A 14929-nucleotide genomic window follows, 5' to 3' on the forward strand; every position below is an offset into this window, starting at 1 on the left:
AATATAAATAACTTTGTCTTTCAACTTGAAATAGCTCTAGTATCGAAAATGAACATAGACTATATGTAGCAATGTATTTATTTTTGCAAATTCAACTTATATTTATCTACAGTAAATCTTTGTCAGCTTGTCTAAGCAAAACTGGAATAGAGATAAATACCTAAGACCTAGATTTTATATATTTGCGAATTATTTGGAGTATTTCAGTGCGGCAGATCAATGCTGTAGTCAATACTATGAAGACAGCAATGAGGCAATTTACCCTTTATGGATTCCATTTTAATTTATGAATAGAAAATGTACTAAAGGGGACTTATTTTACTAATAGATATGGCTTAAAATGTAACAATTGTATGAAGATATTGCTTTATTGTTTGAGAAGACATGAAGAGTAGCATAGAAACTAGTTCTTTGGTTGGACTTAGTCATTTCTTTTGAAACACTTTATGAACATGGCAGAACTATCAAAAGTATTTTCCTGATGCCCCAAGGAAAACGCCACAGTAAAGAAGTCACTAAAAATTCCACTAAAAAGTAAAGTAATTATCTGGATCTGAAGGTTCAGAAACGAAACTCTTGCCTTAGTGCTGTTTCTTTCTGTGTTTATATATGCTCTGCATGTGTGTGAGAATGTACAACAAGGTTACTTTTATTCAAAAATTATCTAAGTTGCCAACAATCAATTATGAAGATCAGAATTCTGAATACTTTTGTTTGTTTTTTGTATAAATATATGTAATGTGTGTTCCTTTATTCAAAATGTAATAATCTGAGTTTTGCAAAATTTGGATAGCTTTTGCTTTATTTTTTGGAGGGTTAGAGGAAATGTTTTGTAAATAGGTCACATATAAGCAAGAAGGGATTTAGCAGAATTAATAAGGGCTTGGATTGAATGGTGGGTAGGAGTTGTAATGCATTTTGTATACCATGCTGTGATTTGATAATGAAGGGGAATACATAAATACGTCAAGGGTGCAATCCTATCGATTATGCTCTTGGTGTTCGGAAGCCCCCAAAATTTGGAGAATTCCGAGTTTCCTATACCCTGCTGAGCTGAAGCTGGCAGAGTGGGAGGAGTACTGGATGTGGTCTTCGCCTCCCTATGCTCCATCTTGGGTGATTTATGCTAGACAGGCTTTTTAGCCTGTCTATTGCATGTGCTTCAGAGGGGGAGTGAAGGAGGCTAAGGATAACTCGTATCTTGGCCTCTCTGGCCTTCTCCCCTCCCTGCCCACTGGAATGCCCCCTTTCCTCCTCCTCCAAGATTGCTTCTCTGACCATGGAGGGCCAGCCAACGTAGTTGTCTCTGCACTGGCTGCAAGGGGGAGGGGTCTCTGACTCCCCCTTTCAAGGTCGGAACACTGTCTCTGACTTCAGAGGAGTTTTATAAGCCATCCTATGGTCCCTGGGACACTCACCCACGGACCATAGGATTGCTCTCTCAGTGAAGAAGGAACATTTGCTAATAACTGGAGCATCAGAATTCAGAGTGCTTCTGTGCCACACACTGCATGCATACTTTTCCTTCTGAAAGTTGACTACATATACACTTTCAGACCTATCCCCAGGGAGTAAAGGCTAGAAGCCATCTAGCTTTTTTTAAAAAGCATGAATATGAAAACTAAATCACCTAGGAATCTGTACCAGTTATCACATTTCATGTGCACATAATTGTAGAAGATAAACAATACTAGTAAGATGTTGTTTTGCCAATAATGAGCAACGTTTGGCAATGTTATACTTTGGTAGTATTTGTTGAGAATGATGCAGTCTTCATAATGCATGTCATTCTCTGCAAACTTTAAAGAAAAGAACTCCTTCTCACTGAAAGTAACAGCGTATGAGCTACTAGTAATATCTGATTACTTAGCTAGTGCTAACAAAAAGGTAATAAACTGCAAATGGGGGAGGATTTTCTCTTTTTCTTTTTTGTGAGTCCACTTTCCAACTCAATCACCTCTCTTAGAAAGAAGTGTGGAAAAGTAGATATATGTTCAGCTTTTTGCGCCAATGTTTTTCTAAACAGGTTTATAGGCTAAAGTGACACCTCTTCAGGTGTGACTTTTTTTTCTAAACATAAATTACAAAAATGCAAACCACCTGCTGTATGCCTTTGCTTTGAATTCAAGCCATAATTTATAGAAATAAATTGATTCTTGATCTTGTGTGAAATTTAGATCTTGAGCTATAGTAAACACATCTTAAAGTCTGCTTATAAGATTCTTTTTATGGATATGCTTTTTGTTTTTCAGCTTGAAGTGCAGTCCTGCTGTGTGTTCATTCCAAATGACAGCCTACCATCCCCCAGCACAATTGTGTCTGGTGATATTCCTGGGACTGTCCGCAGTTGGTATCATGGGCAAGCTAGTATGCCTGGAACTCTTGTCCTTTGCTTACCCCAGATAAAGGTGATGAGTGCAGGCCACAAGTACATGGAGCCCTTGCAAGAGATTCCCTTCATTGTTCAAAGACCAATTCTTGAAGAAGGTAATGTATAACAAATTGGAAAAAGAGGCAATTCATGGTATGATCCCTACTTGCCCTGTAATATGTGAACATTTTAATGTGATGAAATCTTGATAGTGAAAAATCCACTCAAAAATATGTACATGCCCCCAAACTTTAATTTTTTGAATTTTCTCCTAAGATTGTCTCTGCTTGAACTTGTGATTTAAATATTTTCAAAATACGTCCTTTTTTCTATTGTTACTGCTAAGATGTTTCTTGAACTACTTTTAATTTCTCATCTTGATTCTTAGAACATTTAGTTCTTTTTTCCTTCTGTAGACTCACTTGTCATTTTATCTTTTCCCTCTCTTTTTTATTGTTATCTTCACTAGATGGTATGTTTGGGATACAGTTTGTATGTTTAGTTCTTTAAAGGTCTTCATGATGTGGCTCCATATTTGACAAGGTTTGCTGCTTTTGAAAGTGCCTCTCCTTTGTTGATTCGTAGCCTCAGGATCTGCTCTTCTGTTAAGTGATTATGCCCCATATGCATACACACACGCACACACACACACATTCCGTTGGTTTGGAATGTCAATCTAAGATGCATTAATAATTTGAGGGGAGGGGATGTAATGTGTTATTTCTTCTGCTTGTCCCTTCCTATTTTTCTTGTTTATTACTCTTCACGGTGCCAGATTGACGCTGCCTCCCTCAACCCCACACTTTCACCCTCCCAGGGCGGTGTCAGGTAATCCCAATGCTGAGGAGGGAGTACAAGGTTTCTGGACAGCCATCCAGGCCCCGGAGCTGTTCCCACCCTCTTCCTGGTGGAAGGCTACCAATTGCTGGTTGCCTTCCATCAGGCTCCACTCTGGGGTTGGCCCTGGATTGGCCACAGAGTGACGTTATACTGTGGAAGTGCTGTGTTGATGTCGCTACCTTTGAAAAAGTTGGGATAAATCCTTGACTTTTTCTTATTGGAGCATCACATGGGAATCCCTGCAGTGGCTGTGAAGCTGCGCCTGTGTTGTCGAAATGATGGGGCGCGGATCCACCGCTACCCCAGGGCTTTTAGCCCCCAGACAAAAATACAAGTCTGGGGAGTTAAGAGCCCTGATCATGCCAGGAACATTGATTGCCTTTTGCTTCACCTCAGTTCTGATTGCACCTGTTCTAGGAGTACTTCGTCAGTTATACAGAAAAACTCCTCAGAACTCTTTTCAACCTCTGATGTGTTTATACAAGTTTTCATTTTCTCTGTAGTGCCATGTTCTGTTTGCTTGAGCCAACTGGATTTATTTTGCTAAATTTGCTTGTCATACAGATATATCTTTGGCCTGGTGCACCTTTGGTGCCACCTTCTCTGTGCATAAGGCAACTATTTTCTAGACGATATCAGCTAGTGATTTAGAGATATTTTACTGCTGATAGCATTTCTTCAAGTGCACAAAATCTCTTATGAGCTTTTCATTCCATGAAAATAATGAATGTGGTTGCAATGCAGCAGAAGGCTCAGCATACTGAAGAATAAATTATATAATTATGAAAAATTCTAGAATTATGAAAGCCAATGTTCAGGCAAAGAAAAAAGCTTTAGATGTTTTTCATATTCTTTTTATACTCTAAAGCTAAAACTGACTTTGTCCATTTATAATTCTATATTTACTTCTCCCTTTTATATTATGCAGGATTATTTGCCCAACCACAATAAACAATACCTATGTAAAGCTAGTGCTAATCTGTGTACATGGATCAAAACAAAAATTGAATCCAACTGTGGCCATACACCTCATTATTTTCAAATAGTACTACCTAATATTCTCAGAACTTGCTCAGTTGAAATCACACAAAAATCTGAAAGTCTAGATGAAAGCAAAGACATTTGGGTAGATAGACTTTCAGCACCATAACTCCCTATAGCTTATATTTTGGATGCAGCTACAGTGCACATGTTTGTAATGACTGGAATCTTCATTCAGAGTTTCCAGTGCAGGTCTCCATTGAAAACCCTTCTCAGTGTGCCTCTGGTGAACACAACTTTTTGCATTCAGGGCTGATTCCAGCCCACTTAATATAAAGAAAGAGCTTAAGAAGTTAAAGCAGCAGTGGGTATATTTGTATGTCAATGCTATAATGGCAATCAATAAAAATTGTAACAGATTCTAGGTTTCTTTTATACTTGATACTGCTGGCCCATTAAAGCATTAGAAATATACCCATATGGGAAAGGAGAAATATTGGCTAGGATTCAGTCCTTGCCTTCCATGAATGGAAAGACTCCTTCTGCCTATAGATGGCTTTTCTTCCAACAAAGTGTAATGCATGAGGAGGTGATTTTTATCAATGCCTCCTCCTCTTGGATCCCCCTATGCCCTGAAAAAACTGTCCTCAAGAAGAGCATGGGAAGTAGCACTAGGAGTTGCAAGTAGAACAAGGGAAGGGAATGGGCAAAAATCACTTTCCCCTCCTCCCTCCCCCGGCACTTTCCTCTGGCTGAAGTGTCCTGAGCGGAACTCTGGAGCCAACTCAACTGTTTCATTATCAGGATTCTCTCTTTGTCTGTCTCTCTCTGCAGTTTCCATTGCTGATAGAAAAATAAAATAAATCATATGGCATAGCAAAACAAATTATGATCTTTATACATTGAGCAGTATTTCAAGTCATTAGAACAGGCAGTAAAATGCCAAGATGCTTTTGCTGAAGCATGAACAACGTCAGGGAATTAAAACAAATTCCTCAGTGACTAAGGAAGAAGATTCTTTTGCTCCCAAATTGTGATTGCTTGTTAGTTATTCTTTCCTTACCTTGAAAACAACATCAGTAAGTTATTTGAAAATACATTGGACTTCTCATTATCAGCTCTTTGGATACTTAAGAACAGTAATTTGGAAAATTTGGTATTAAGAGCTTTTCAAGGTTTGGTGGCCTTGAATTGAATGATCAGTCATACCGAACTGCCATATCCACTCCTCATATTCTGGGTGAACACAATTGTTCTCCTAGAAAAAGCTGCTGACTTATCCATGAAAACAGCAGTCTATATAAAAGATCAGTAGGAAAGTGGCAAGGATTACTTTTTCACATATTTCTTTGTAGGTAATCACAGTGGCTTCACTTTTAATTTAATGATGTGGTCTTTCAAACTACTTTTAGATACTTTATCTGTTTTTGAATCCCAGTAATCAGAACTGTCTGTTATGGAAAACATTTAAAATCAAAGGGCATGAACCAGCTAAAGCCAAACTATTTTAAGCCCCATTTAAGTGGAGATCCTTAAAACTTCCTCATGGAAATCAACTTAAAGGCGCTCAATTTTAGCAGGGTCATGCTTAATTGCTATAGCAAACACAACAACAGCATAGCGTTTCATCACTTGGATAAATAAGAAACATGGACTGTTATAAGTGGGGAGAAAATCTAAATATATGGAGACAGGGTTTTGTTAATTCTGTGTTTGATACAACATAGAAAGCACTCCTGATTATAAATAGTATCATGATGTGATTTGGACTACATTTTCATAAGGATCTGTACAGGAATAATCCACTCACGAGTTGTTGTTTTAAAAAATTATGTATGAAAAATTTGAAGTTATTTCTTTATGTATTTAACATTTTCTTTTGCTTTGTTCTTAATTCACCAGGTGATGCGTTCCCTTGGACAATCAATCTGAATCATTTCAGCGTATATACTCTTCTTGGGCAGCAAATGACTCTTAATATAATAGAACCCATGGGTTGTACCTCTACTCTGGCTGTTACTTCACAAATGCTACTTGCTGCAGGGCCTGAATCCAAACACTCATTTGTTGTATGTCTTCACGTTGACCTTGAATCACTTGAAGTAAAATGCTCAAATCCTCAGGTTGGTGCATTTATTTGATTCATTGGAGTAAATTTTTAAAAAGTACTTGATGGAAGGAGTATTATTCTGGGTTTTGTAAAAGAAGTTCCCTTCTTTTAAGCATCTCCCCTCCCCCCCCCCAGCCCCCTTAAAATGGAGCCATCAAGATCAGGGTACTTAGATTAAGATGTACTTTGAAGCTCTTTCAAGTTTTGTAATTTAAATTCATCTCAAAGTGTAATAGCTCGGCACATAAATGCATCTTTTGGCTGATGGAATGAAATCATTTGCAGATGTACTGTTAAATACTGGGGCCCTGCCTTGCTGTCACTGTGGATACTTCTGTTGAAAAGATCTAATGTACAAATTAACACATACCTACTCTCATTCAGGATGAAATGTTTTCAAGCAAAGTAACAATACAGTCTATTAAGGGGAAAGGAGATTATTTTATTTCTTTAAATATTTTAACTCGTGCAGATCTTTAAACTGGCTAACCATAAATCAAACACAAACAGATGGTAAAATATTCAGCATCGTTACAAATAAAATATCAGTCAGTAAACCTCAAAAAGAGAAGCACAAAACCCAAATACAATCCCTAAAAGAGGACAAACAGATAGTCAGTTACCACTAATGCAAAAAGGCAAGCAGGGAGGGAGCCAAGGTCAAAATATTCCACAACAATTGGTTTAAGCACTGAGAAGGCCCTGTCCCATGTACTCGTATAACATTGCCATACCCAACAGTCATCCAGTTATGATGTCAGTGTACAAGTGGGTTAATAGGGGAGATGACATTCCTTAAGATATACAGGCCAAATTAGTGTAAAGTTTTAAAGGTCAGAAACAGCACTTTTAATTGGCTTCAGACATGGCTCAGCTACCAATGAAGATGACCTAATATTGGTGCAATGTGATCAAAGCAGTAGGCCCAAATGAGGCTCCCTTATTCTGCACCAACTGAAGTTCCAAACACTCTTCAAAGGCTTCCCCACATAGCAGATTGCAGTAATTTGGCTAGATGTAACCAAGACATGTAACAGTGGCCTGACAGACATGAATAAATGTAGAGTATTTGCACAGGTTTACTCTTCAGTTTTATACAGATCTGCATTTTAATTGGATTTGAATGGATTCATCTATTTGTCACCCCATTGGGGATAGCGGTTTTGAGAGGGAGTGATTCAACCCCCTTGGGGGCTTTAATCTGCCAGCTCAGGCATTTTTCCAACATTTTTCCTTGCCAGATTGCCCACTGACCCAGTGACAAAGTTAGTAGCTTTTAAACATTTAAAAAACAACAACAACAAGGAAGGAGGTAGAGATGTGAAGGCCAGTGGGGGAGGAAGAAATGGGATGGGACCAGGAAAAAAATGAAAAGCAAAAACATTTTTCCAGGGTTTTTTCAGGGTTTGGTTTTGTTTTCTTTTTGAAATTTGGGTGAAAACTTTTCTCGCCTTCCCAATCCCACGTTTCTTTCCAAGCCTTCACATCTCTAAAATGGGGGGGGGGGGGTTAGAAAAAACAAACAAACTGTGAAAATCAATTTGCACTGGCCCCTCTTGTTTCCACTTCAAGGTTTGCCTGAAGTGGGAACAAGATGCGACTCCCTGCTAATATTTCTGAGAAAGGCATCTAAGAAATGATGATGATGATGATGATGAAGATGATGATAATGGATATTATAGCTTTGCATTCTGCCATTCTGTGACTGCTTTCTATGGCTTGAAGTCTAAAGATATATACTTTCAAGGATATTTCCACCAATTCCACCAAGGTACAGGCTAAGACTGTGGCTAGGCGAATGAGTGTCCAATTGCAGAAAAAAGACTCCTCAAGATAAAGGTCTCCTCATGAACAAAGCCCTTCACATAAGCAGGACTTTTGCTAGAGGAGCTGTAATGATCTGCAGATGAACCCTGAGTGGGGCTATGGAAGCTCTGGCTAGATGAGCTTTCTAGCTACTGGAACAGTGCTTTACTTCAGCTTCTAGTGCATTGGATCTTTGTTTCTGTGACCTTATTCTGTGACTGACCTTTGGAGCTCTGCTTGACTCTGCTTGGACTGCATTTTTATCTGTCTGCTTACCTGTGTTCGGACTTGCTTCTCAGAACTCTGTCTTGGAACTCTACATCTTTCTTTTAATACTGTGCCTTTCGCCTGTTTATTGACTTGGTCTTGGATTTGCCCTTCAATTACCTTAACACTGAGACTAACCCACCAAAGCAGGACACACAGTGCAGTCACCTATGTCAATTGGAATCAGATTTAATATATATTTAAGTGCAAAATTGCCTAGGAAGTCTAACACAATCACATTTAACTTCACATTTTGTGACCCGCCCAGAGAGCTCCGGCTATTGGGCGGTATAGAAATGTAATAAATAAATAAATAAATAAATGAGGGAACTTCTCTAAAATAAGGGAATTGGTGAAAAGGAAGTTGAAATCAGATGTCAAGAGGATTAAATCTCTTCAAAATGCTTGGAGATTACTCAAAACCACAATAATAGAATCTCAGTTAAAATGTAAACCAAGTTTAGGAAAGGTAGCACTAAGTCCAAGAGGTCACTGGATGTCAGGAAACATCCCCCTCCCTTGTCCAGGTTTGGAACCTGTGTATGACTTGACCTTCCCTTGTGTTCAGAACTGTGGAGATGGCAACAGGGAAACCACATTGATGGGGATTTTGTCACAGTAGTAGTGATTAGCTTTTGACTGTTCTGGAATTTCTTGGAGCCTATAGCTATTGACCATCAGCCATATGATTTCTGAAGTGTGTAACCATTACGTTTTGCCATGGGATTTCCTACAATAGTGAAGTCACATTGATTTGGGTGCCCCATGTCAGTTTTCCAGAATGTGTGCTTGCCTGAGGGACCGGGAAACCCCACACCGGCATGGTAAATGAGCAGTACTAAGGCAACTCTTAGAGAAAATATGGCTTCCTTCAGAAAATGGAACACTTCTTGTCCAAGTGAGGAAAACAAAAGTAAACACAAACTTACACAAAGGCAATGCAGGGAAACAATAAGAGATACAACAATAAAGACCATATTGCTAACATAATCAAGGCCAACACTAAAGAATTCTATAAATATATAAAAACCAGAAAACCAGTTAGAGAGGCAGTGGGACTACTGGATGACAATAGAGTTAAAGGAGTACTGAAGGAGGACAAGCAGATTGAATTTTTCTCATCGGTCTTCACTGTAGAAGATATAGGACAGATACCTGTACCTGGACAGATGTTTTCAGGAACTGAGGCAAAAATGATATGGAATAAGGAGTGAACAGTGTAGTAGCCAAGATTGCTGATGACACCAAAGTATTTAGGGTGGTTAAAACAAGAATGGGATTTTGAGGAACTCCAAAGGATTTCTCCAAACTGGGAGAATGGGCATCCAAATGGCAAATGTGATTTAAAATGTACAAGTGTAAAGTGATGACTTGGGGTTAAAAATCTCAACTTCAAATATAACCTAATGGGCCAGTGGTGACCAACCAAGAAAGAGATCTTGGTGTTGTGGTGGACAGCTCGATGGAAATGTCAATCCAGTGTGTGGCTGCTATGAAAAGGCAAAGTCCTTGTTAGGCATAATTAGAAAAGGAATTAAGAATAAAATGACTGCCATTATCATACTGCCTTTATACAAATCTAGGGTGCAACCACACTTAGAATACTGTGTACAGTTCTAGTCACCACACCTAAAAAAAAAAAAGATATGATCAAGTTGGAAAAAGTGCAGAAAAAGGCAACTAAAATGATCAAGGGGCTGGAGCATTACCTGTATGAGGGAATGTTACATCAACTGGGATTGCTTAGCATGGAAAAAGGAGGCTAAGGGGAAACATGATAGAGGTGTACAAAATTATGCATGGTGTGGAGAATGTGAATAGGGAGACATTTTTTTTTCCTCTCTGAAAATACTAGAACCTGGGGTCATCCCATGAAGCTGATTGGTGAGATATTCAGGGTCTAGTGGGTGTTGGTGCCTCTACTGCAAACCAGTTCAGCCCAGGTGGTTCCTGCTGGCAGCACAATAGATCACTCCACAACTTATGGAGAGATCTAACTGTGGCTGTAATGCAAGTCTACTAAGTCTGGCTTTTTGGGGTAGTAGCAACAGCCTTTCTCTGATTTCTTCCAAGGAGAGGGGGGGCATTAAAAGCAAGGGGCAAATGACATGGCCCCCCAACTTAGTATACTCAAGTTTTATGTTTAATTCATGTGGAGTTGTTTCAGCTGTCACAGAGACTAGTGCGCACAAGGTAGCGCACAGGTACTAGCTAGTAGTTGGGGGATTCAGTTGCCCCCCCCCCTCAAAAAAAATACTTCGGGACAAGTCAATAGGATGTGTGTACTACACCAGGGGTGGACAGATAGATTTCCAGCTTTTTGAAACTTCAGTTACCAGAAGCCTCTGCTAGCAGGGCCGATGGTTGTGAATGCTGGGAATTGAAGTTCAATCTAATTTCTCTGCCCCCCCCCCCACGAGCTGTCGAACATGATCCTCAAAATGGCGATTTCAGCTTTGCATAGGTTCCTATTATGACATTTGAATAGTATGTATGTTTTTGTAAAGAGCAACACACATGCCAGCATTGTTAGTCTTGCTTTTAATTATATTGTACTTCTGATTTTGAAGATAAGTTACCAAAGCTACCACAACATTTAAGAAGTATTGCCAAAGTTTGGAAGAAAAGAGACCTCACACCAATACTGGTTCTTTTTTAATTATTAGATGTGTATATGGGAACGATCAAACAGTTCGCTTTAGAGACTTTGCCATCAACATGCTAAATAGAAACCACCACCCTTTTTATAATCAAATGCAGTCAGTGAAATATAATCAGATACATTTCAGACTAAGTAAGAGTTCAGGTCTGCTGCTATTTACCTATGACAATGTACCCTAATGTTTCTTTTCTACTATAGAATATGCCTCTTTCTGTATTCTCTATATTTTCTGTGTCAGCTACACAATAGGTTGCCTTTTCTTCTTGCTTTGTTTTGACTATTCCAAAGTGGGCCAGAGATTCCTTAGTGGGCCACAGTTTTTGCTTAAAACTTCTATCTTTCTAGATTCATGTTTGATGCAGTTTACAAATATCTGTTTGCAGGCATGTATCTCAGGCTTCTGAAGCCAAAGTGATGTATCTTCTGGATTACTTGTCTATTTATGTCTTAAAGTTCTGTGAAAACAACTTTAGAAGCAGCCATAATAATACACTGAGGCACTGAAATTGATAGATGCTCCAACTGAAAGGCAATTTAATGCTTTTATCATCTAAGTTGTCTGAAACTTGGGGCGTTACTAGACGAGGCTCTAGCGCGCGTTACCTTCCGCAGTCACGTCGAGGCTTCCAGATGACGTTCACGAGGATCCGCCGTTATCCCGCGGTGAAGCCTCTTTCTCCCGACTTTAAAAAAGTGAGTTTTAGGGCGCCTTTTCCTGCTGTCCCGCGGTAATTCGGAGTACGTGTGGGAGGATGTGAGGTCACTGCGGTCCGCACTGGGCAGGAAAAGGCGTGCTAAGGGGGAGTGGTCAGCGGCTTCGGTCAAGCCGCCTCCGCCATTTGCGCGCAGTCCGCCAGCTGGGGCAGCGCGGCGGAGCGGCTTTTTTTTTTTATTTCCCCAGTGACAGTTTGCGCAGGAACGGAGGACCGGAAAAGTGGCTGGTGACTCCTTGCGGTGGGCAGCTACCGTGGCCGCATAATGGCGGTGCTGTACGCTGCCTGTTAGTGTGGGTACCAGGCTGGCAGAGGGCAGAGCTGTTTGTGGGCTGCTGCCATGGCTACGGCCAGATGTGGGTTGGCTCCTTGGGATGGGGCAGAGGGCACAGAGGCGATCATCGCCGCCGACACCTCAGAGGCATGATGGGAGATGTAGGCACAGAGTGGCCATGCAGACGATTGACCTCGGGTCATATGACACCCGCCACGACCCCCATCAGGAAGTGAGCGCATCAATGTTGACCCTCAACAGCACCAGCAGCACTTCGGCTGGCACTGGCACTGCCGCCGCTGCCGCCGCCAGGGCCGGCGGCGGCATCGCTGACGGCTGCGCAAGTTTGCGGTCTTTCGGACGTGCGCAAACCGTGCAGCGAGCGAAAAAAAAAGCCGCGGCAATCAGGCCGGTGTGGCTGCGCAACCGTTCTCGCGGCGGCAGCAGCACAACCGGCGCAAACTTCCGCCACAAATCGAAGGCAGGTGTGGAGCATGAGGCGTCACGGCTGAACGGGAAAAGCCGCTTTCACCGCTCCTCAACGACGGAACACCCGGTACGTCTAGCAACGCCCCTGGTTGCAAACTAAAATATCAGGTATATCACCGTTTTCACTGTCACTCTGTTAACTTTTAGAAAGAGAAGCTTTTTTTTTTCCCTGCAGTCACTACAGATTTGACACTGGCTCCCTGTTAAGCAATGTACAACACAATCTTATACATATCTACTTGTTTTGTGGCTGCTCTTATTTAACTGGATTTTATTGTGTTTAATTTTGTATTTTCATTTTGTATTTACGTATGTCTTCCTGAGAGCTTTGACTGTAAGGCAGCTCACAGATAGTATGTATGAAATGAAAAGAAAGTCAGTGGGGCTTACTTCCAGGAAACTGGGTGTAAGATTGCAGCCTTAATTTATTAATGATGATATTTAATGTTCATAGAATCATAGAGTTGGAAGAGGCTTGTAGACTATCTAGTCCAGCCCTCTGCTCAATGTAGGGAATCCATAGCTAGAGGAAAGCAATGGATGGATGGCCAGCCTCTGATTTGAAGACCTCCAACAAGGAAGAGCCCCCAACACCTCTCAGTAATTGGTTCCATTGTTGAACTGCTCTACGTTCAAGACTTTTCTCCTAATGTTCAGTTGCAATCTATCCCATTAGATTTAATACTGCCCTTTGGTTCAGGAGAGAAAAAGTTTTTGTTCTCTTCTGTGTGGCAGACCTACAGGTACTAGAAAGATGCTGTCATCTTCTCTCTTGAGCCTTTTCTTCTCCAGGCTAAATATACTCCGTTCCTTCAACTTTTATTCATAGGTCTTGTTCTTCATAGGATTTGGCCGTCTTTTGTTGTGGCCCTCTGAACCCATTTCAGTTTGCCAATATTCTTCTTAAAGTTCATTGCCCAGAACTGTAAACAGTACTCCAGTTATGTGCAGAATAAAGTGGAGTATTACTTCCTGTGACTTAAAACTGGATTCTCTGGATGGAGCCTCAATTTGCATTGGCCTTTTTTGCAGCCACATTACACTGCTGAGTTATGTTCAGCTTGTGGTCAACTACAATCCTAGGTTCATTTTCACATATACTACTGTAAACAAACCAGATATCCCCTGTCCTGTATCCATTTGGCTAGATATATTGTATGTAGCAGATTTAAAACAGCAGAGGTAAAAACTAGAATGCTGAAAATGCTTGTGAAAATAAAAAGGTCTTCATCTGGCTCTGGAAAGAGCACAACTAGGCTCCAGGTGAACCTTTCTAGGAAGCTCATTCCATAACTGGGGTGCCAGAGCAGAAAAGGCCCTCTTCCTAGTAGCCACCTGCCTCACTTCTTTTGGCAGGGGCTTCCGAAGAAGGACCCCTGAAGATGAGCTTTGGATCCAGGCAAGTTCATCTGAGAGGAGATGATCCTTCAGGTAACATGACCCCAAGTCTTTGAATGTTAATACCGGCACTTTGAATCAGGCCCAGAAAGGGACTGGCAGCCAGTGCAGCTGGGAAAGTACTGGCATAATATGATCTCATTGGCCAGTCCCCGTTAACAATCTTGCTGCCCTGTTTTGGACTAGCTGAAGTTTCCAGACCATTTTCAAAGGCAACTCCTCGAATAGAGCATTGTAGTTATCCAGACAAGAGGTTATCAGAGCATGGATAACTGTAGCTAGGCTATCCAGATAAGGGCATAGTTAAGGGGTTGTGCACTTCCTCCTCCTACCTTCCTGATGTAACTCCCCTTCTACTTTTACCACAATTAAGCAGACAGTTTTGGATCCTGGTTTAGAAAACTCTGGCTTACCTTCCGCAAATGTTGGTACTGAAGGGGAAATTTTCTCCAGGGAAAATAAAAACTGCAAAGAGGAGCAGAGGCTAAGTCCCAATTTGTTAACAGGGAATCATAGTATTATGTCTGCACTGACTCAGAGTAGCACCAGCATTAATATGATACAATGCAATTGTTAAGAAGTTCATTATCTGTGGTCTAATAATACTTGAAGCATGAATACATGAAATTTTAATAAAATGTTTTTACAAGGGGTGATCAGGTTATCAAAATGTACTCAACACATGTGAGACTAAAGTCAGCTTTAACAATAAGAGATTCATGCTGTACTGCCACCATATATGCCAGAATCAATATTCCTTTTATGGCAGTGTTACTACCCTTACTGAATGATTGCCTCTCGAAATACCCAAAAGATATATAAACATTAAAATTTTGAAAATGCATCTCTTAACAAAAAGTTGTATGCCAAAATGTATGGGAATCAGTAAATTAATTAATTAATTAAAGTACTTCTATACCACTTGATATCATAAGATCTCTAAGTGGTTTACATAAGAAATATATAAAATAAAATATAAAAGCCAATATGAAGACAATCGAAAGTAGTCAATACCTTG

The 14929-nt window shown here is 40.4% G+C and overlaps 1 protein-coding gene across 1 annotated transcript in view; it reads left to right on the plus strand.

The window, feature by feature from the left end:
- Positions 1-14929, plus strand: part of VPS13B (vacuolar protein sorting 13 homolog B) — a 434090-nt gene that overhangs the window by 193330 nt on the left and 225831 nt on the right. Inside the window, exons 23-24 of the mRNA XM_063130990.1 lie at positions 2253-2487; positions 6095-6315. Coding sequence (XP_062987060.1) covers positions 2253-2487; positions 6095-6315 — 456 coding nt within the window. The remainder of the gene's footprint in view (positions 1-2252; positions 2488-6094; positions 6316-14929) is intronic.

This window comes from Elgaria multicarinata, chromosome 7 (genome assembly GCF_023053635.1).
Source record: "Elgaria multicarinata webbii isolate HBS135686 ecotype San Diego chromosome 7, rElgMul1.1.pri, whole genome shotgun sequence".
Classification (NCBI taxonomy): Eukaryota; Metazoa; Chordata; class Lepidosauria; order Squamata; family Anguidae; genus Elgaria; species Elgaria multicarinata.